Genomic DNA, 24014 nt, shown 5'->3' with positions numbered 1-24014 from the left:
TTAAGCCACAGTTTAATCTAATGATTTGCATCACTTAAACCTTTATTGTATTCAACAAGAAAAACGTGAGATAATTCTCAACAAGTCCATACTTTCCATTATTAGTTGAGTATCTTTTGCAGTTTAGTATGAAAATAATTTTAGTGGGAAGGGGAAACGGAGGGCATAACCTTTAATTCATTCAAATAGCAGCACCTCTTAAGAGTGCAGCATTCCCTTTGTAAGGCATTAGGAGGGTCAGCATCGATTTCATACATTTTGGGATGAAGAATGTGGCCATATATTTGCAAAATAAGAATGGTAAAGGTAGAGGAACAAAGTGATCTGGAAGCACAAATACTCAAATCACTAAAGGTAGTAAACTTTGGGAATGCTTCCAGCTTCAGTAATTCTAAATACTGCTGAAGACCCTGGGAAGTATCTTTAACTCTGGAGATATATAATCAGATGTCAGCTGCAGTAGTGAGGGATGAGCAGTAGATTCCCCACGAGGTTCACATGCTGGAGCTTGGTCAAGCTTCAACATTACATTCTGAAAGGTTTCTTCAAGGACCCATGTGGAGCTGGAATTCTCTGAGCCAGTTAGTGAAAGTGGAAATGATAGCTGTAACTCTTCACATCTACCAGGCATCTGTTTCTATTGCTTGACTTGGCATCCACTCCCAATCCTATTTTCTACAAACCCTCTCTTTGATCTCCCTTCCCTCCAAATCCTGACTACCTAGGATGCTGGCTCACTCAATTCCCACTCCTCAAAGTCCTACAGCCCACCTCTCACTGTCTCTCTGGTCTGTATCCCCACCCCCACCCAACCTGGAACACCACCTCTTCTGCCTAAATCTCCCCAGCCCACAACTCTCAGGACCTCAGCAAGGCCAACACTTGACAGTACCCTCACCCCTCCTAAGCTCTCCTCAGCATCCAAACAAGCACTTGCTCCAACTCCCCCAGCCAGGTTCCAGCTCCTCCTGATGTCCCAGGTTCCTCTTCTTTCAGTCCTCCTCACTTTCTATCTATGCACGATCCCAACTCAAAGTATAATCTGGTCACCAGAAGTATTGACGCGACTGAAACTTTAACATATTAATAGCAATAGAGACCAGCCTTCACTGTATGTTTTGGTTCAAGAGCTCCCTGGATACTGGAGAATATTACAGATGTAATAGACAATTTCATGACAATTACATCTTCTATTTCAACAGACATGAAGCTAAATAATACGAGTATTGTGTTTAGCGAATGTTTAAAGATTTGACTGACATGACACAATTTTCAGAAGCTAGGTTTATCAGTAGAAGTCAAAGAACTGTCTGGTTTTACTTAACATTCAGTGAGTGGTGGTGGGGGTGGGGACTTAATGTTATGTTTGATTGGACATCCTGTGCAGATGATATTAGAACATAGGTGAAACTCAGGCTCTATATTTTACACATTAACTTTAATACATAAACACCCAACGTCATTCCTGGAATGACCTGTGCACCTGGAAAGCTGCTTGTGGAAGAAGCAGATGCAGCAAATGTGATAGAAGTTAATTAAAATCATGTGCTTTACTGGGAGCATTTTACTCGATTCATTTCCTTGTAGTTTCAGGTTGTCAACGCTCTGGCTTCTTGGTGACACACACAGAGTAAGTTTGTTGAGTTTTACGCCCCATCCTTAATCCAGTACAGGAAATGAAGATAACGGATTGAAAAACAATTCCATCTTCATTGAAACCATCTACGCTATTTTGTTCAAATGAAAATAACTCACTGCTGTGGCCAGACTGCCATCATGAATAACACTGTCGCAGCTATTGAGGCAAAGTTTTGGATCTTGCTGAGCTCAATGCAGGGAATGTGATTTTAGGATCTTGTGTGTGTGTATGCTTGAGAGAGAGAGAAAGAGTGTGTTCAGGATTTAAGCTCACAGCACAGGCCTTTCGGCCCTCGATGTTGTGCCAGCCTTTTATCCTACTCTTATGTTTTGGGGCGTCAATATTTCCTGATGTTTTGTAGCTCACTGAATGGAGGCCACAGCTATCTTGATCATTACCTGTTGAATCTTGGAGACACACTCCATAAAGGAATTAATAATGTGCTGTTGAATCAGAACCGGCCATGGAATGTTTCTACTGTGCAATTATGTGATTTGGAAACACCAGGGGAATAATACCCACATTCAAACTAGCAATTTAAAACACTAGGCTCACCTGCAAGTGGGTAATAGTTCATTTCATTTCAGTCACAACTGCATGAAATGATTAAATTCAAATTGACTTTTACATACGACAATGATTAAATCAATGCAGGTGGCAAAACAGAAAGAGGCATGGATTCTGGCTTAGCTTTAAATTGGTATTAGGATACCGTACATAAATGTTCACAGAAATGCCGGAGGATCTTTTGTAATGTTAATATAAAAATAGATGTGAAGCAGCTGGCATCACAGGAGCTCCCACTGTTCAGGCAAACAAGGAAACTAGATTTTACTGGTAGCCCCTGAATAGATTCGTGATTGTTGACCTAATGTTACAAACTACAGGCAAAAATAGTCATATTCCCCATTATAGCATTTTGATTTCTTTTTTTCTCTTTTACGAGTGAAAAATCAAACTAAGTGAGTATAAGTCCTTAAAATGTCTCTGTCTCACTTCATTTACTTAACAGCGTAAATTAATTATTTCCTTCCCTGATCATGTGTATTTTGAACTCCTGAGTGAATCATATGATGTTTAGAGCACAGGGAGGAGGACAATTATAGTCAAAAACATAAGAAGAAAGAATATTATGGCCGATTTAAAGTGAAACTCAGTAAACCATTCATGCATGCATTCCATTAACACATTTAATACTAAAGAGTTAATTATAGTTTACTGTCAGCTGTAGCTATCATCAAATGTATCTGCTATTTGCTTTCCAAAAGCTTTGACACATCAATGATCCGAAGTCAAACATAATCATTGCCCGAAGTTAAATTCCTTAATCTCAGGAGCTCCAGCTTCTGATGGCTTAAGTAAGTAAATAATGTTTCCTAATTTAATACTGCTGTCTGCAGAATGATGCTGTTTAAATGTGGGTGGGTTTCAGATGTAATAATTAGCCATTTCTCCTTCAATAGTTTGCAATCTAACTAAAATGCTCAAAATAACCCCCATTTTTAGTCATTTTACTTTTCAACTGTGTTTCTTTGACTACAATGAATTGTTTAAATATGTTAAACTCAGATATACTGGATTGGACTTTCACTTTATAACTGCACAGACTCAAGTTCAACATTTAAAAAGCAGATCATTTTTTTAAAAACTTTACGACAAAGATTGGCCCCGTAAAACTACTTGTCATTTGAAGCCAGGATGTTCAAATGCCAGGTTACTTAACTGGACTTCTAATCCCTCAATATGTTTAGAGAGATTGAAAACATTAAATGCTAATTGGTAAAAGACAAATACATAGCCAAAACTAATAATTGTGGGTTTTAACAGCACAACTCAATTATCTATATATCACAGCTATTAATCAAATAAACTAGCTGTAGGTAAATGGAAACATTAAGGAGACTTCCTGCACCGTACCACAAAAACATTTCAACATCTAATATTTAGCTATCCTTCAGTAACCTGGTCAGTACCAGTAAGATCTAATTTCCTTGTTGGTTTGTACAATGGGAGTTCGGATTATGCCAGCTATCCTGCATGTATTTTTAAATTAAAGTAAAAAACCCGTGTGCATGTCTGTGAACATTTTTGTCCAGTTATCCTAATACCAATTCAGCTATAACACAAGGAATGTTCCCATATCTTCCTTGAGTGATAAGTTTAAACATAGCTCACTAGAAATATTTATACAAATAGATGTAATGTTTGAACTCTTGCTGATTTTTCATTAGTTTTATTTTATTCTTTGGAGCTATGAACTGAGAACTGCGAGCTGAAAATCCTCTTGGACTGTGGGTAGCAATTGTGACAAAAAAAAACAAGCAAGCTACTGTTTGTCAGTGAGGCCTGGTCCGGAAGTTAATTGCAGGTTAGTTCTTGATCAAAAGTTTTTACAAATGCTTTGACACTGGGTAAGAGCGGTATGTTTAAACAGATAGTAGATGTTGGCGATTATTAAGGTCAATACATGGGATTGGCTCCAGCATGTCTGGAAAAGACCTTATGTTCCAGTAGGTGTTTAATGATAACTGCGACCTGTGGGGAGACAATCAGCCTGACAGGGAAAGGCCAGAATGTGAACTTAATGTTGAATTCTGCTTTCTGTGAAGAGGAGTTTGGCTGTTGAAATGACAGCATGAAGATTTTGAAAGCTCCCTGCCATTATCAGCTATTGGAAGTTCAGAGAATAGAAACTATGTTATAAGTATTATTAACTTCCCTTGACTGAGCTGAAAAGATGGACCTGATCAACATTGTCAGAACAACGCATCATAAAAATCACTTTAATAATTTGGCCAGTTCTGTTATTTTATTTATCCCATAATTGTGTTTGTTTATCTGTCTGCCATTTGTGTGAATGGAGCTGGAAACAAAGGTTATTGGGTTTAAATATGGACATCAAATAGATCAAATTTATTTAAATTTGCTTTGCTAAAGTTACTATATTGTGAATAAATTATTAAAATCTTTGATTAAGTTACACACCAGTGTTGACAATTGATTATTCGTGGAGTCAAGGGTTTGTTAATCCAAAAAGAGGGAAATCAGGAGGGCAAAAAGGGGCCATGAGATAGCTTTGGCAAATAGAATTAAGGAGAATCGAAAATACATTAAGGACAAAAGGGTAACTAGAGAGAGAATAGGGCCCCTCAAAGATCAGCAAGGTGGCCTTTGTGTGGATGCGCCGAAAATGGGGGGGGGGGTGGGTGAATCTAAACAAGTATTTTGCATCAGTATTTACTGTAGAAAATGATACGGAAGATATAAAATATAGAATGTAGGGAAATAGATGGTGACATCTTGCAAAATGTCCATATTACAGAGGAGGAAGTGCTGGATGTCCTAAAACACAAATGGTGGATAAATCCCCAGGATCTGATCAAGTGTATCCTAGAACTCTGTGGGAAGCTAGAAAAATGATTGCTGGACCTCTTGCTGAGATATTTGTTTCATTGATAGTCACAGGAGAGGTGCTGGAAGACTGGAGGTTGGCTAGCGTGGTGTCACTGTTTAAGAAAGGTGGTAAGGACAAGCCAGGGAACTATTGACCAGTGAGCCTGATCTTGGTGGTGGGCAAGTTGTTGGAGGGAATCCTGAGGGACAGGATGTACATGTATTTGGAAGTGCAAGGACTGATTAGGGATAGTCAACATGGCTTTGCATGGGAAATCATGTCTCACAAACTTGATTGAGTTTTTTGAAGAAGTAACAAAGAGGATTGATGAGGGTAGAGTGGTAGGTGTGATCTATATGGACTTCAGTAAGGTATTTGACAAGGTTCCCCATGGGAGGCTGAATGGCAAGGTTTCATGGAATACAGGGAGAACTAGCCATTTGGATACAGAACTGGCTCAAAGGTAGAAGACAGAGGGAGGTGGTGGAGAGTTGGTTTTCAGACTGTGGAGTGCCACAAGGATTGGTGCTGGGTCTACCTCGTTTTGTCATTTATATAAATGATTTGGATGCGAGCATAAGTGGTACAGTTAGTAAGTTTGCAAATGACATCAAAATTGGAGGTATAGTGGACAGCGAAGAGGGTTACCTCAGACTACAACAGGATCTTGACCAGATGGGCCAATGGGCTGAGAAGTGGCAGATGGAGTTTAATTCAGATAAATGCGAGGTGCTGCATTTTGGGAAAGCAAATCTTAGTAGGACTTACACACTTAATGGTAAAGTTCTAGGGAGTATTGCTGAACAAAGAGACCTTGGAGTGCAGGTTCATAGCTCCTTGAAAGTGGAGTCGGAGGTAGATAGGATAGTGAAGAAGGCATTTGGTTTACTTTCCTTTATTGGTCAGACTATTGAGTACAGGAGTTGGGAGGTCATGTTGCAGCTGTACAGGACATTGGTTAGGCCACAGTTGGAACATTGGGTGCAATTCTGGTCTCCTTCCTATTGGAAAGATGTTGTGAAACTTGAAAGGGTTCAGAAAAGATTTGCAAGGATGTTGTCAGAGTTGGAGGATTTGAGCTATAGGGAGAGGCTGGACAGACTGGGGCTGTTTTTCCTGGAGCGTCGGAGGCTGAGGGGTGGCCTTATAGAGGTTTACAAAATTATGATGGGCATGGATAGGATAAATAGACAAAGTCTTTTCCCTGGGGTTGGGGAGTCCAGAACTAGAGGGCATAGGTTTAGGGTGAGAGGGGAAAGATATAAAAGAGACCTAAAGACCAACTTGTTCACACAGATGGTGGTACGTGAATGGAATGAGCTGCCAGAGGAAGTGGTGGAAGTTGGTACAACTGCAACATTTAAGAGGCATTTGGATGGGTATATGAATAGGAAGGGTTTGGAGGGTTGTGGGCCGGGTGCTGGCAGGTGGGACTAGATTGGGTTGGGATATCTGGTCACCATGGATGAGTTGGACTGAAGGGTCTGTTTCCATGCTCTACATCTATGACTCTATAACTGTCTGGTTGGGAACTTTTGGGATGAATTTTGAGGGTCTTTGACAATATTAATTTTATAATGTTGTGAGTATAAAGGTGGAAAGGGTGATTTGGTTAGTCTGTGTGTCTTGTTTTATTATAGTAAAAACCTCAAAATTATTTGAGCATGCTGGCAGATTTATGCTGCAGGTTTCATGAGGACCTATGAGCAATGGGGATGCCCTGATCCCAAAAGATTATTCCTTTAAAATGATTTGCTGAAAGAGGACAGAAGAATGAGCTTTCTGGAGAATCAGTAAAACCATCACAGAACCAAAGAATGATCTAACCTCAGGCTGAGAAATATTGCAAATGGGATAAACGGGGTGCCAAATGCATACCCTCTCACTGGCAAAACATTTGCTGCTTTAATTGTGGGCCCCTGGACCTCTCAACTTTGAGACTGCTCCAATGCAACAGTAGTGAGCAAACAAACTAAAAAGCTTGTTCAGTGACTCATAATATAGCACATATACATTTCACCTTGTAGAATACCATTTAGCAACAAATATAAAATTAATGAATCATTCACTATTTTCAATAGATTGCAGATATCACCATTAGCATTAAGTTTCACAGCTAGTACAAACCTGTCCCCAGTTTGAAGTGAACCACTCTGAACAAGGTTGCCTGTTACAGGTCTGGGAATCTGCTGGTTTCTTTCCTGACTGAGCACAGAATCCAGGTGAGAGATCGACAAGTATTCCAGCTGCTGTGACCTTCTGACAACTGACCAGGCGCCTCCGTGTTCCTCCTCCGCAATGCTGGGTACATGGGGACCAGCTACTCACAATCCACCTAGCAAAATCCCATTACAAAAAAATCAAACACTTTTTAACTAATCCAAGTTATGTCCTACCACACAATCCTAGTTTAGTTCTAAATAAAAGCAAAATTCTGTGGATGCTGAAAATCTGAAGTAGCAATAGGAAATGCAAGAGGTTTGGTAACATCTGTGGAGAAGGAAACAAAAATTACTCTTTTATTCTCTTTCTACAGATGCTGTCAGACCTGCTGAGTTTCTCCAACATTTTCTGTTTCTAATTCTGTTAATTCTGTCATCTTCTTAACACATTCCCATTTTCTCTGATAACATATTTCTCTGAACACAATTGCTGTCAGCCAGGAGACAGTCCCAAACTCCCTCTCTGTTTGTGTGCATTCCAGTTTCAGTAACTTTCAGTTTAATAGCTTAATGTTAGTTTCCATTCTGAATTCAATTGTCTTGCCAAATGTAACAACTTATCAAGAAGACCAGATGAAAACGTTCACATTGATCCAATTGAGTCAAACACTCTGAAGTAAAGTTACACTTGCACTAGAACATAGGACCTCTCAGCAATACGCTAAAATTTTCTGCATTGCTGTTTCACCTGAAATTTCCTCCCTTCTTCTTGAAGGTACTAAGCCAGCTGGGGTGCCTGGGTAAGTTGCAGCAAGTTAGTTTGCATTTACACAGATGTGCTTCTTTTTTAATGATCTGGTGAAGTACTTGATTACACTCCATCTAGGATGTAAAATTTTCATTTTTCAAAGACTGAGCCTTGAATTTGTTATGAATTTGAGATATGTACATGTAAGAGGTATCACATTTGACAGTAAGTTCCCTGAAGATTCCTAGACATACGAGGGTTTATTTTAGATTAGATTCTCTACAGTGTGGAAACAGGCCCTTTGGCTCAACCAGTCCACACACACTGACCCTCTGAAGAGTAACCCACCCAGACTCATTTCCCTGTGACTAATGCACCAAACACTATGGGCAATTTAGCATGGCCAATTCACCTGACATGCACATCTTTTTGACTGTGGGAGGAAACCCACGCAGACATGGGGAGAATGTGCAAACTCCACACAGGCAGACATGCGAGGCTGGAATCGAACCTGGGACCCTAGTGCTGTGAGGCAGCAGTGCTAACCACTGAGCCACCGTTCAGTATGGAAGTGCACCTCACCATCAAAATAACAGCAAGCCAAAGGAAGGACAACCTCCTGGAACAAACACAGAGATCAAAGGCAATAAAGATAGTCAAATATTAGGCACAACTGTATTAGCATTTAACTTAAACTATTCAATAAAAATTTTTCTTTGGTGCTTTCTCCAATTATTTCCAAATCCTGGATCTTTGTACTTATTCTATGCAATCTAATTTAATTTTCTGCAGTGAATAGACAGTTTACAGTCTGAGATTTCCTTCCCCTCCTCCCAAGTGAAACACATGGAAAACTCAGCCCTGCAAGCGGATTTTGGTCTTGATCATTACTGCAATCTCCCATCCTCTAAGTTACACAATTCAAGTTGAGAGAAAGAGAGAGATAGAGAGATACAGTTCTGTTTGTTTTGAAGGGTATTTCTTCGGCACCAATCTTAAACCAAAATGTAAAGGGTAATTCCATAAGATGACTATTAGACCATGAGAATTCAGAACAGGAGTAGGCTAGTTGGCCCCTCAAGTGTGTGCTCTGCCATTCAATAGGATCATGGCTGCTCCAACACTCCTCATATCTACTTTCCTGCCTTTTCCCTATGATGCTCAATTCCCATATTGATCAAGAAGCATTCCATCTCAGTCTTAAACATACACAAGGACTCTGCCCTCACTGCTCTGTGGCACAGAGTTCCAAAACCACTCAAACCTCGGAGAAGGGATTCCTCTTTATCTCATTCTTAAATTAGTGCTTGTTATTTCTGAAACTATTCCCTTTCGGTCCCACAGTCTCTCAGAGTTTACCCTGTTGAGCCCCTTAAGAATCCAGCATGTTTCAATATGATCACCTCTCATTCTTCTAAATTCCAAAAGGTAGAGTCCCAACCCATCTGACCTCCATACCAGGGAGATTAAGACAATCCCTCATACAGGGATCATTCCAATGAAAGAGGGCCAAAACTGCTCACAGTATTCCAGATGTGGTCTCACCAGCACCTTAAACGGGTGCAGCAAGATTTCCATACCCAGATTCCCAACCCCCTTCAAAAAAAGGATCAACATTCCCTTCCCTGCTGCACCTGGGCACAGGCTTTTTGTTTCATTCACAAGTCCCTTTGTGCTGCAGCTTTCTGCAGATTTTCTTCATTTAAATAATGTGAATTTTTTGTTCGCTCTTCCAAAGTGAACAATTTCATACTACACACAATTTGCCAACTTTTTGCCAACTTATTTAACCAATCAATATCTCTCTGTAAACTGTCTGTATCATTCCAGCAACTTGCCTTTCTATCCATTTTTATATCACCCGAAATGTAGTTATAGTTACAGTACATTTACTTCCTTCCTCCATTATGGAGTAATGTGTCAACAGAATCTGGATAGGTAGCCTACTTGAGTCAGCTAATTAGGAGCCCAATTTTTAAAAATCTAATTATAAATAATTTTATTGCTTCAATTGTTATCAATTAGTGAAGATATTAGCTTTATTAAAATGTTGTTGAAACTTCCTGACACCAGAGCGCACTGTGATGTAATATAATATAAATGAAAAATATATTAATAAGGAAGACTTAGCATATTTAAAATAGACAAACTTAGAACTTTCTACAAAACATGATTTGCCTGCTGGTTTAACTGCCTAAATCTCAGGAATCAGGGTTGGCCTTGTAACATTCTGTAAAGACAGCTTATTAGTTTATTATTACAACTGTAAATATAAAGATGTGGTTCACAACTTCATCCTGAATTGATAACTCAGGCAATCCTCCTCAGAATCTGCAGTAGGAATTAAGCTCACTCTTGCAGACTCTTAAAGCCTGGTAGTAATTCAGATCTTTGGTTTGTTCCAATAATGCATGAAATTTTCAGGCTGTACTTTTACTATAGAGGCAGAAAGCCCAAGTCAAGAAATCTCCTAATGCAGCAGATCCATCTCCATGGAAACACCTGTCACATGCCTGATTCTTGCCCTCGGGAATGCGGTCATGATTGATTTGGGCTTGCTGTTTCTGGAGGACGTTTGAAGGTTACTCAGAGCTGACATGGTTTGGGAAGAAGCCCATCATGATCCTCTGAAACTTTGGCCCAGTTTAATAAAATGGGTGGTGTGTGTAATGAGTAAAAAATGAGGTCTGCAGATGCTGGAGATCACAGCTGCAAATGTGTTGCTGGTCAAAGCACAGCAGGCCAGGCAGCATCTCAGGAATAGAGAATTCGATGTTTCGAGCATAAGCCCTTCATCAGGAATAAGTCTCAGGAATAGAGAATTCGATGTTTCGAGCATAAGCCCTTCATCAGGAATAAGTTCCTTATTCCTGATGAAGGGCTTATGCTCGAAACATCGAATTCTCTATTCCTGAGATGCTGCCTGGCCTGCTGTGCTTTGACCAGCAACACATTTGCAGGTGTGTGTAATGAAATGAGCTGCCAGACAAAGTGGTGGAGGCTAGTACAATTAGAACATTTAAAAGGCATCTGGATGGATATATGAATAAGAAAAGTTTGAAGCGATATGGGCCAACCACTGCCAAAGGGGACTACATTAATTTAGAATATCTGGTTGGTACAGACGAGTTGGACCAAAGGGTCCATTTCCATGCTGTATGACTCTTTGCTGTTGAGCCCTCTGGCCCTCCTTCCACTCCTCCCCTATAGCATCTATGCAATTCATACCCTCAGAACTATCTCTTCAACCCACTATTCACAAAACTGCTCATCCACTTTTGACTGTAGGTATACCTCAGGAACCATGTAATCAGTGATAGGAAAAAAAGACTTCCCTCAAAACCCACATGCCACTAGTTCAAAATATAAATTATGCAGTAGGCTGGGAATTTAAATCACTTCAAACTGAGATTTAAACACATTTCTGTAGCATTAATGTCCCCTCCATAATTTTGTAATTTCCATGATGTAGATTAAGGTTTCGCATAGAATAGAATCATAGAATCCCTACAGTGTGAAAGCAGGTCATTTGACCCACTGAGTCCACACCAGTCTTCCGAAGAGAATCCAACCCAGACGCACCACCCCAACCCAATCCTTGTAACAGTACATTTCTCATGGCTAATCCACCTAACATGCACATCCTTGGTCACTATGGAAATTTATCATGGCGAATCCACCTATCCTGCATATGTTTGGACTCTGGGAAGAAACCAGAGCACCCAGAGGAAACCCATGTAGACACGGGGACAATGTGGAAACTTCACACTGGCATATGCCAGAAGCTGGAATCAAAACTGTGTCAGTGGTGCTAAGAGGCAGCAGTGCTTACCATAATGCCACCCCTGAAACAGCAAAAATAACGTCTGTTTGAGCTCAATGCTAACTTCAAATGGCTCTACTAAATTTGTATTTCTGGGCTTGAATTCACATTCAAATGGAATTTGCTGGAAATGGGACAGAACTTGCCATCCCTTTTGAGCCTGCCATTTTTCTAGACCTCCGGAGTCAGGTTGGCCCTATAAAGGTTGGACATAAAGTAAGGACTGCAGATGCTGGAGATCAGAGTCGAAAGACTGGTGCTGGAAAAGCACAGCCAGACAGGCAGCATCCAAGGAGCAGGGGAATTGATGTTTTGGGCATCAGCCCTTCATCAGGAATGACGCTTGTGGGCTGGGGTGCTGAGATAAATGGGACTGGGGTGAGGTTAGGGGGGAAGGTAGTTGGGAATGCAATAGGTAGATGAAGGTGGGGGAGAAGGTGATAGGTCAGAGAGGAGGGTGGAGCAGATAGATGGGAAAGACGATGGACAGGTCAAGAGGGCAGTGCCAAGTTGGAGGCTTGGGACTGGGATAAGGTGGGGGGAGCGAAATGAGGAGACTGGCTAAAAAGGTTGAGCCCTTTTTCTTCGGACAAAATTTTCAATTATATTTGATCAAAATATTACAAAAGCCCAGTATTTTTTAATCAAGCTTGTTAATCCCAAACAGGAGGTGTTCAAGTGAGTACTGGGCCCATTGGAGACTGATAGAGAGATGCACCTGTGAATGACAGCACAAATCTGTGAGGCAACTCAGAGGGGAACCCCACTGAGGCTGGGCAGAGGGACCACTCACGAGTATTAAAGGGGAAGCTCATCTGGATTAGTGCCAACATCCAACCCATTTTAATGGTTGAGCCTCATTAGAAAACTAATAAAACTAAGCAACAAAATACTAATGAGTCTGTAATGTATATCCATGAATTATTGTACTTTCAGACATGCATGTGTGACTTAACTTGCTTTCAGTGAGAAGATCTGTGAAGTTTGTAACGTATCATCAAGGCCAGGATATTGGATAACTCACTGTCTTTGCCATATTTCAGCAATGGACCAATTATAATACTTCAGTATCGGAACATGTTTCAAAAAATGAATATTAATTATTTGTCAAAACTATACAGAGAACTAGGTTTGGCTACTATCAGTGGAAGTAAATGATAAGATGTTTCATGACCCTCAGATGTTCTGATTATTTTCTCACCGTGGAGAACAGTCCCTCACATTGCATGGAACTGTATGGATGTCCGGTTGAGGCTTGTCTTTGCAGTGAGACTTGTCAACCTCAGTGTTGTTATCCTGCAGACACTTCAGCTTTGGAACCTGCACACCCTTATTCCCACATGGTGCTGAGCATGGTAGGAGTTCGCCAATCAACCACTCATATTCTAACACAAAGACATGGAAACGGACATTTTCACCACAATGGAAAACATCTCAGTATTTAATAAAACAAATAAATATTCTAGAAATCTTCACTTTTTTTTCTTCTTCACATTAAACAATCTGACAATGTTTCTGATGTTTCTCAAAGGACAGTGCTTTTTCATTTTGTTAATAGAAATATAATAAATATTACAATCTTTCAAAATAGTTTTGTTGTTTTCTTAGTCTCCATTCTTTCCTCACATCTCCCTTATGTTTTTATCATATTGATATTGAACTTACAATGGGCTAGATTATTCTTTAACTGTTGTTACCCTTTCCTACTTTTCTCAAGTCAGATATTTGAAAGTGTACACTCCCTGTGTTTAAAGACTTCTGGTATCAGGGCTGAGGTAGTTACCTGATTGGTAGTATTCAATGTCAATATCACTGCTGAATCTCCCTGGTGTCAACACTATCATTGGGGATTACTATTGACTTGGAATTGAACTGAACTGGACTAGCCATAATAAACTGTATAGCTACAAGAACAGCTCAGAGACAGAATCAGCACAGAAAAACATCTCCTGACATGCCTGTTCATCAGTCAATTGGATTCTCTTGTTAGACAGAATTTAGGCCTGGTATCATGTGGTGTGAATGTTACTTTCAATTATCAGCTTAAGTCTGACTGTTGTCTAGATTTTGTTGCATCTGGACATGCACTGCTTCAAGTATTGGAGGAGTTGTAAATGCTGCTGAACAATTTTTGTTTTCCTTTAACCAACACTGATTTATTTGATCACCTTGCACCTGGAAAAAGACATCACGTGTTATGACATAATATAATTTTGCCATTTCCTTAGCAAGGACAATGTACCGCTTTCTCCACATTTCACCACCATGACATCCCCAACCTATACCCACCAGACGGGAAAATCAATAATTTTCTGTTTTCTCAAATTCTCAATGCTTGTATGACAATCTGCTGACAAAAAAAATAAACAACTTCCTGTATGCTTTAGGGAATGTGCTGCAAATCCACTCTTCCCTGAGTAGTGAGAGGGAAGCACCATATTATTATTTTATGTTACTATCATTAAATATAAGAAACATACCTGCTATCTCCAGTATGACCTTTAGTGTGAGGGACCCAGCATCATTTTGAGCGATACAGCTGTAATTGCCTTGATGTTCTTTGGTGATAGTTGGGATTCGAAAGACCTGCTGTGAAGCTTGGATTTGATGTTTCTGTGCTAACCTTGTGCTTATGACTTTGCCATTAAAAAACCAGGTGATGCTTGGTTTTGGATAGCCTTTAACAGGGCAACCTGGAATGGGAAAAGAAAATTATTGGAACTAGTAGCATTTCATGCATAGAAGATGGTTGTCACGTGATTAAGTTTTAGTCTTCCTAATCTCATTCAAATATAGCTAATCAAGATTCTTCACTCCTTAAATTGTTCTGCCCAAAACACCTTAGTCCCATCTAATAAATAAAAGTGTGTGAGGTTGATCAGTATTGCAAGTCAACAAACAGTGGCTATTTGACATGATGTGTTGACAAATCCTTTAATCTGCAGAAATTTCCAAATTTTTGACAGAAAGTGGAATTTACAATAATATGACACTCAGCAGTTATAACATGATTTATAAACATAAGATTATTCTAGTAATTGTGGTATTTTTCCAGATGACCATTTCTGGCAACTTGTGGTATTTAATGTCTCTACAGGTTGTTCCGCTATGATATGACTGTTGTGTCCCTCTGCAACCTCATGTTATAGAAAATCACGTAATGGAAAACCATTATAGAAAACCACACTATGGAAAACTATTATAGAAAAATATGCTGTAGAAGATTGCTATTAGAAAATCGCTATACTCTTTCAATAGAAAGTTCATGTTATGCAAACAACGTCTGTTGTGTTATAGTCAATTCACGCTGACGAAATGCGTGTTATATCTGTATCTGTATGACTTACTGAGTAAAGGGGGCTTGAGGGAATTCATAATGAACAACCCTCATTCTATTTTAGTTAGATCTATCTAGTGATTAGTGGTAGAGGATATAATGACAAAGACAATTTATTTAAGACACAAATGTTTTATTGCAAGATAGCAATAATTGAAAAATGTTTGGACGGGTATAATAACTAAGATCTTAGGAAACTGGTACTGATACATTTGCTCCCTTTGAAAGGAAGAGTGAAGTTCCTTCCTCCTTCTAGGCCATCAATAGATTGGGTGGAGTCAATCCAGCATTAACATTAGCCCCTTCTTTCTGCGTTATCCTTTCATTCCCAGAATAAAACTACATATAGAATTTGGGAAGATGCAGAATATTGTTGGAAATACATATTGATGTTCTATGCAAACAAATGGAAGATAGAGAAATGTTTGGACATTTTCTGATGTGGAGGTGCTAGTGTTGAGCTGGTGTGGACAAAGTCAGAAGTCACACAATACCAGGTTATAGTCCAAAAGGTTTATTTGAAATCACAAGCTTTCAGAGTACTGCTCCTTCATCAGGTGAAGTCTGTGAATGTTTACCTGACGAAATGGCAGTGCTCAAAAAGCTTGTGATTTCAAATGAACCTGTTGGACTATAACCTGATGTCGTGTGACTTCTGACTTTGGACATTTTCTGGATTGGAATGGTTTTCACCATGTGACTTCTTGGAAATGAAGTCAACAGTTTAACATATGCTGTGCTTTACATGCTGATAACAGAAAGTCAAGGGACTTTCGAGACAGAAAATGTATTATAGAGATACAAGATGGAATTTATGGTCCTTAATTGCTTAAAAACCTGTCATTAAAAAAATATTATCTGGGCTTTCGTGCTAAATGATGCCTAGCAACACTTTCTGGACTTTGTTTTCTGTTTGACAAACATAAGCAGTCTTTCTGCCTCTATTGGTGGAGGCTCCAGAGAATCTGAAGAAGGGCTCATGCCCGAAACGTTGATTCTCCTGCTCCTTGGATGCTGCCTGACCTGCTGTGCTTTTCCAGCAACACATTTTCAGCTTCAGGGAATCTGTAAGGTTCACTAATATCAATTTTTCTAACTATCTTATAAACTCTGAAAAGCTTGAACTGTGGATACTTTCAAAAACTCAGATCCTGCTTGTTTTCAGTCTGAACTGAAGGCCTTCCATCAGTCTATCCCTGTCATCAATTCCATATCATCAACATGAAACACAGTGGACTGTGAAGAATCATCACATCATATCCTTTGTTTTCAGATGCTTGGCCAACATGATATTAATTTGTCGTTTCTTTTAAACATCCTCTCTGCAGACATATTGCCTTTTGTATTGAGTGTGTGTGTGTGTCTCTGTTTGGGATTTAGGGAATATATTTCCAGATTATAGTTTACATAATAATATCTGTTTGGCACTATTTTAGGAATAAGTTTTGTTTGTGATAAAAGGATTATTGAGAATCTATTAAAGAAGCCCGGTGAATGTCTATCACTTAGGGCAATAGCACGAGAGATAAGCAATTGACTATTTTGGAGACTGAACTGAAGCATTTACACTAACTATGTGACTGGCAGAGCAGTGAAGATTGAATCCAACCTACTTCTCCCACCACAGTAAAAACAACATGCCATTTAGATTTATTGGTGGTGGTGTTATTATTGTGCAGATAATGGTGTATCAGCCACACATTCTTAAAAAAAAGTGCATAACACAACACATCAGTGACTCTGCTGTTTATGGGCAGGAGTCGTTCTGAAGTGTTGACGTGCTGAATCACAGAGACTCTGTGGAGGTTTCATGATCCAATATGTGGGTAAAGAAACCTGTTCGAAGGTATATCTGAAACATCTTAGCTATCCCCACCATGCCATGGTACGCCCTCCATTCACTCCCAATGCTACTCATATCTTCCATGTCAAGCTATGTCCCATATCCAACCTCCAATATTCTTCTGACCCTCCATGCAAAGCTATGCCCTCCACAAATCTCTTTTTGCCCCTCAGTCCCATTCACACACAATAAACTCTGCACAGAACCAATCAACTCTGTTGAAACATAAATGTGCACAAAATGTTTTACAAGTAATTCATTTATAACTCCTACTTTCTTTAAGAAACTGTTTTACTACAGCCCTATAAAGTGTCAATCATCGAGATGTCACCATATCAACTGCAAAAATGCATGAGTACTTGACACCATTTTAACCAGTGTAAATAAACATTATGAAATTGACAGACTATATCACAATGCAAAAACTGTCAATCAAGCACATGTTCCATAAAACGTTGATGTTCCATTGGAGTCATATATGCCTGGACTCTTAGCCACACTTTGTTTACCTCGGAATATGCAATAAGTAGGATGCAGAATAGGCTCTCTCTTCCTTACAAGCATCATAAACTATAACAATTGATCAGCAGTCAGAATCTAATAGTCTCATGACAGGTGAGGGTCTAGTGGAGAAGGAGCTGGTTTGCTTGTTAAATATTATAGATTTCTTTGTATTGGAAGGCCACTCAAAGAAAAATACTTTACTTCTGAACACTATATTTAGAAGTAGGTGCAAGTTCTCTAAACATACTGACAACAAACAAATATGCTAGGCTGCTTTGTGTGCAGGGACACACATGCATCTCTTGTGTTTGCATAGGATGCATTGTATGTCTCTTCGCATGCTTTTTAGTGCACACTCACTTTGGGATGACTCCTTTGTCATTGGCCTTGCTGTTCAGCAAAAAGAGCTAGGAAGGAAGGAAGCTTGTCACAGTTCAGAGCACCGAACAGTAAAGGGGTTGGTCATGTGGCTGTCTGGCACTAGGCTACATCAATGTCAGAACTTAGCATGTATCAGCAGCTTATTGCGTGTGCTTTAATTAAATGGCCATCTCTGAAAGTCAAAGAGAATCAATCCTTATTGGGGTAAAGGGGGACTATGATCAGTCAGAAGCTGTTGCCATATTCGGTTAAGGGTCTCATCTGACCCCAGTTAGGATGCTGGCCACAATCAGCTGATTTGACCAGGTCAGGGATCTGAGTCCTTGCAGTTTGTGGATTCTGCTACAATGAATTGTACAGGTCTAGTGCAACCATTTTGGGGCAGGCTTGTTGGATTGCTGGACAGACATCTTTCTGAGGGATGGGCCTACTCTATGCGGGATGACATAGAGGGATAGAAACCTACAGTAGAGAAAAAGGACCTTTGGCCCAATGTGTCCACACCAGTCAAAAACAATCACCCACGTATTCTAATTCAATTTCCTAGCAGTTGGCATGGTGTCTTCCATACATTGGCATCACAAGTAACCATCTAAATACCCAATGAATGTTTTTGGAATTTCCACTTCTACCACCCTGACAGACATCAAGGTTCAGATTCCCACCACCTACTGGGTGAAAAAGGTTTTCCTCCAATCACCTCTAAATTTTCTGTCCTTTAGTTTAAATCGATGCTTCCTGGTCATTGATCTCTCCGTCACGAGGAAAAGTTGCTTCCTGTCTACCCTCTCTATGCCTTTCAGAATTTATACATTTCAATCATGTCCCCTCTCAATCTCCTCTGCTCAGAGGAAAGCAACCCAAGTAAATGTAAAGGTGGGTGGACTACAATCAGTCCTGGGGTTTGAGGTATTAATGGTCAGTGCCTTTATCAATGACAGTCCGTGCAGTGTTAGGGAAAGCGAGATGTACAAATCTGGGATTAGGATGAACTAGATTGGTTACTGAGGGAAGGCAATGGTGAAACAGGGTAAATTCTTAGAAGGGTGGCATCTCATTGAGAGTAGGATTGAATGGGGAGCAGTGAGAGTAAGTGTCCAACAAAAACATAATTCACAAAACCATGGGCTCAGCGAAAAAATGCAGAACGTTAACAGTAAAACGGAGGAAGGGCAGAATGTCATTATAGATGCATAGACATTAACATAAAAGGAAATATGAAAGATGAGGGGAATCATCATTAGTTTCAGGCATAACCTGCAACTCCCTCACAACGACACCAAGCTGAGACTTCCACCTTTGCAACAAACTCAACTGCACAATGACAAGACGAAAACTACTGCAGAAAGAGGGAACACAGTATGTTTTTGTTTTCTCCTCAGTGGCAGAACACAAAGTTTCACCTGGTTTTGTCATTTCTGAATTACATTTCCTACCTGACACTGGAGCACAAGTTTCAGAGCCATCCATGTTCCATATCTAATGTATTCAATGTATTTCACACTGTAAGTATTCAGTGACATAGCCTGTGAAGTTGAAGGGGGATTTGTTTGGGACGGAATGTGATCACAGGAGAGACGTGCATGCATCGATGTCAACCAATGTAGCATTAGCACTTCGATTCTGCAATATACATTTGCATAAGGTTGCATAGCTGACAGCATGTTATCAGGGCATGACATTGCCTTCTTGCCATGATAAGAACATAGTGGAGAAATCTCAGATTCCTGGACTCGTCGAAGTTCTTTAGGCTTTACATAGAGGGTGGTTCGTGTGTGGAATGAACTTTCTGAGAAAGTGGTGGATGTGTGTACAATTACATTTAAAAGGCATTTTGATGGATACATGAATAGGAAAGGTTTGGAGGGATATGGGCCAGGAGCAGGCAGCCAGGGCTAGTTTGGTTTGGGATTATGTTTTTGGCATTGGCTGGTTGAACTGAAGAGTCTGTTTCTGTGCTGTATGATTCAATGACTCTGACTCTGTGACGCCAGTGAGCAATATCACGATATATACCATGCTGACTAAGGGGCAGATTTCACCATTTACATCAGTATCTTGGAAGAAAGGGGAATGAGCATGAATTTAAATTATGATAGCTTTCAGCTTCTTAAACCTAAGACAGCGAGGTACTGTTTGATTTATTCTGCTCTCTTTTTGCTCCCTCCTCGGTTGAGTTAGGCCAAAGGATGTTCCCTAATTCCTAGTTTTTGGATTCCAATTTTGAAATAAATCTACAGAAAAGAACCCTTTAAGATGAAATAAAAGCTAGCGTTTATTTTAAAAAGAACATTCAAAACAGTCAGGAAATTAAGGAAGACAGGACTGAAGGGGTGAAAGATTACAACCTACGAGTTTTGATAAATCAGAGGCTTAAAAATCAGTTTGCATGAACTGCAACTTCCTGGAAGCTACTATCCAGTTTCTTTGGTGAAGTTTAGGCTTCTTTCTGGTGAGCAACTAGGAGACAGAGATGGAGGGTTTCAGACAGGCTGCCAACTCACCAGAAGTCTGGTTTTCCCTCTGGCAATCAAACAGCAACTGACTTCACTATTAGAGAATCTCCACAGTGTGGAAGCAGGCCATTCAGCCCATTAAGTCCACACCGACCCTCCGAAGAGCATCCCACCCAGACCCAACACCCTGCCCTAACCTGTAACCCTGCATTTCCCATGGCTAATCCATCTTTAGCATGACCAATCCACCTAATCTGCACATCTTTCGAATGACAATAGACAATAGGTGCAGGAGTAGGCCATTCTGCCCTTCGAACCTGCACCACCATTCAATATGATCATGGCTGATCATCCTTAATCAGTATCCTGTTCCTGCCTTATCTCCATAACCCTTGATTCCACAATCCTTGAGAGCTCTATCCAACTCCTTCTTAAATGAATCCAGAGACTGGGCCTCCACTGCCCTCTGGGGCAGAGCATTTCACAAAGCCACCACTCTCTGGGTGAAGAAGTTTCTCCTCATCTCTGTCCTAAATGGTCTACCCCGTATTTTTAAGCTGTGTCCTCTGGTTCGACATTCAACCATCAGCGGAAACATGTTTCCTGCCTCCAGAGTGTCCAATCCTTTAATAATCTTATATGTCTCAATCAGATCCCCTCTCAGTCTTCTGAACTCAAGGGTATACAAGCCCAGTCACTCCAGTCTTTCAGTGTAAGGTAATCCCGCCATTCCAGGAATTGATCTCGTGAACCTACGCTGCACTCCCTCAATAGCCAGAATGTCTTTCCTCAAATTTGGAGACCAGAACTGCACACAGTACTCCAGGTGTGGTCTCATCAGGGCCCTGTACAGCTGCAGAAGAACTGGATGTGGGAGGAAACTGGAGCACCTGGAGAAAACCCTGACGCGGGGAGAATGTGCAAACTCCACACAGAGACAGTTGCCCAAGGGTGGAATCGAACCCTGGTCACTAGCGGCAGCAATGCTAACCACTGAGCCACTAAGCCTCAGCATTATATATTTAAGTAATACAATCAGTTCTAATTTCAGTCATGTGACAAGGAAAGGTATTTTAGGTACTGATGTTGACCTCAATGGGCTAATTGGAAGGTCATTAAATAAACAATGTAGCATTATTTCCCACATTAGTGTTTCCATTGCTGGGTGACAACGTAGCTGTAAAACTATTGCTGCTCATTTTGGTATGGTGGATGTTGTCATTTTTTCTTTGTTTCGAACTGGCTGGAAGTTGGCTCATCTCCATGTTCTTTGTGTTAGCTTTCGCTGGAATTTCAATGCAATGGAAACATAGAAAATAGGAGTGGAGTAGGCCATTCAATCTGACCATGACTGATCATCCAACTCAATTCCCTGTTCTCACTTTCATTCCATTCCCTTCGATCATTTTAGCATGAACAAGAACATTCATTCTTTTTTGAAAACATTCAATATTTTGGCCACAATTACATTCTGTGGCAGATAATTCCACAGGCTCATCATTCTCTGGGTGAAGAAATTTCTCCTCATTTTAGTTGTAAATGGCCTACCCTGATTGTGACCCTTGATTCTGGGTTCTCTAGTCATCAGGCACATCCTTCCTGCATTTAACCCTGGCTAGTCCTCGTGAATTTTATAGTTTTTTATAAGATGACCTCACCCTCATTCTAAATGCCAATGGATATAAATTTGTGACTGTTTCAGCATCTTTTTTCTTTAATCATTCATGGGATGAGGGTGTCATTTGCTAGGCAACTGGTTCAGTGCTTAATTACTCAACCTGTTGACTTCGGTAATTGCCCAATTATATTCCTGTGGGTCTGGTTGTCACATGTAGGCCAGACCGGTTAAGGATGACAGACTTCCTTCTTTAAAGGATATTAGTGAACCAGATGGGTTTTTCATGACAATTCACAGTGGATTAATAGTCATCCTGAGATTCTTAATTCCAGATACTTACTGAATTCAAATTCCACCATCTGTTGCAGCAGGATTCAAACCCAGGTCCCTAGAATGTTTTCTGGATCTCTGGATTAACTGTCCAGCCAAAATACCACTAGGCCATCATCTCCCCTACATAGCTTTTTAAATATCAGTTCTGCCATCCCAGGAATCAGTCAAGCAAAATTTTGTTGCACTTCCTCTATAACAAGACCATCCTTCCTCTGATAAGGAGGTCAAAAGTATACACAATAATCCAGCTGTGCTCTCACCAGGACACTGTACAATTGCAAGAAGTGATCCTTACTCTTGGTAGTCGACATACTATTTGCCTGAGTGGAGTTCAGAAGCTTCTGGAAATCTTGTGACCAGCCTCAGCCATTTTATGAATTCAGCAGAAATGTCCATTTTAAAAATAAAGGGAGTATAATTTTCTCTGGGATTTTTCTTCATGTGCAATGGGTATAACACCAGTGACAACATGAAACTACAGAGATTCATTGAGTCATAACATGTTGAGAGCTTGGAGCTGCAGGGATCATAGTGACCATAGCTTTGATTCTGATTTGCAGATGTACTTGAATCAAGTTTCCTATTATCTAAAACTTAAATGAAATTGTTCAGCTTTTGATGCAACTTAATCAAAGCTATTTACATTTATAACCTTAGGGATCAATTAACTTGTTATATTTTGATTGTTTACACAGCAACATAAAACTGCATCAACATTGAGCATAATTATATTCCTTTGCTAGCTGTGCAAAAGCATGAAGGTCTTAGGCCTCAATCCAGGGTAACATTTTCCAATTTTCAATGAGTCTTCCAAATATTAAACTGCTCACATACTCTCCTATGTTTCTTTCCCTCCAGGCCATCCCATGTATGAAGCAGAATAAGATAACAATGAAGTCTCAAGCTGCAAATCATAATAACAATTTGAAATTACAAGCACAAAACTTTTATTACTGGCTATGAAGACAGAAGTGTGGAACAGAGTAACACGAGGGAAATGCTGACTCCAATTCTTGTTTAGTTATATGATGCAAGATAAATGCCCCCATTAGGCTTCATGCAGAGCTCCTTCTAACCTGCTAACTCTCAGCCTGATACACCATGGTGATTGAACAGGAGAGAAGATTACACATCAATTAATTACCAATATTGTGCCACTTGCTCCCATCATCATCCAGTTTCAATCATTATTTTCTCAGTCTAAGCTTGCAATTAGATTAGATTAGATTAGATTAGATTACCGACAGTGTTGAAACAGGCCCTTCAGCCCAATTAGTCCTTACTAAGCCTCCGAAGAGTAATCCACCCAGAATCATTATTTCCCTCTGACTAATGCACCTAACACTATGGGCAATTTAGCACGGCCAATTCACCTGAACTGCACATTTTTGGACTGTGGGAGGAAACCGGAGCACCCGGAGAAAACCCACGCAGACTTTGTGCAAACTCCACACAGACAGTCGTCTGAGGCAGGAATCAAACCTGGGACGCTGGTGCTGTGAGGCAACAGTGCTAACCACTGAGTCACCGTGCCGCCCTCACTCGGCTGTTTACATTTGTCACCTTGCAATCACTTCACATTCAAATATATATCAATCTGAGTTTTCAAACCACACTGATATTCCTTTCCTAAACCAAAAGCAGCATGCAAATAGGGGGAGATATGCCCAACATGGAAGATTAATGTGATCTGGCTCTGGGTACATTTGACCCATTATTGCTTGGTTTGCTGATCATCAATGTAAACATGTAATGTGTAAAATGGAACATTAAGAC

The 24014-nt window shown here is 40.2% G+C and overlaps 1 protein-coding gene across 1 annotated transcript in view; it reads right to left on the bottom strand.

Annotated features, from left to right (window-relative positions):
• LOC132825016 (ADAMTS-like protein 1) overlaps positions 1 to 24014 on the bottom strand; it is a 280127-nt gene that overhangs the window by 7920 nt on the left and 248193 nt on the right. The window contains exons 24-26 of the mRNA XM_060840015.1: positions 14247 to 14459; positions 12968 to 13151; positions 7161 to 7368 (exon numbers count right to left, since the gene is read on the bottom strand). Of these exons, the coding sequence (XP_060695998.1) occupies positions 7161 to 7368; positions 12968 to 13151; positions 14247 to 14459 (605 nt within the window). The remainder of the gene's footprint in view (positions 1 to 7160; positions 7369 to 12967; positions 13152 to 14246; positions 14460 to 24014) is intronic.

This window comes from Hemiscyllium ocellatum, chromosome 2 (assembly GCF_020745735.1).
Source record: "Hemiscyllium ocellatum isolate sHemOce1 chromosome 2, sHemOce1.pat.X.cur, whole genome shotgun sequence".
Lineage (NCBI taxonomy): Eukaryota > Metazoa > Chordata > Chondrichthyes > Orectolobiformes > Hemiscylliidae > Hemiscyllium > Hemiscyllium ocellatum.
Note: the sequence above shows the minus strand (reverse complement) of the source record. Positions and strands in the feature narration are given on the sequence as shown.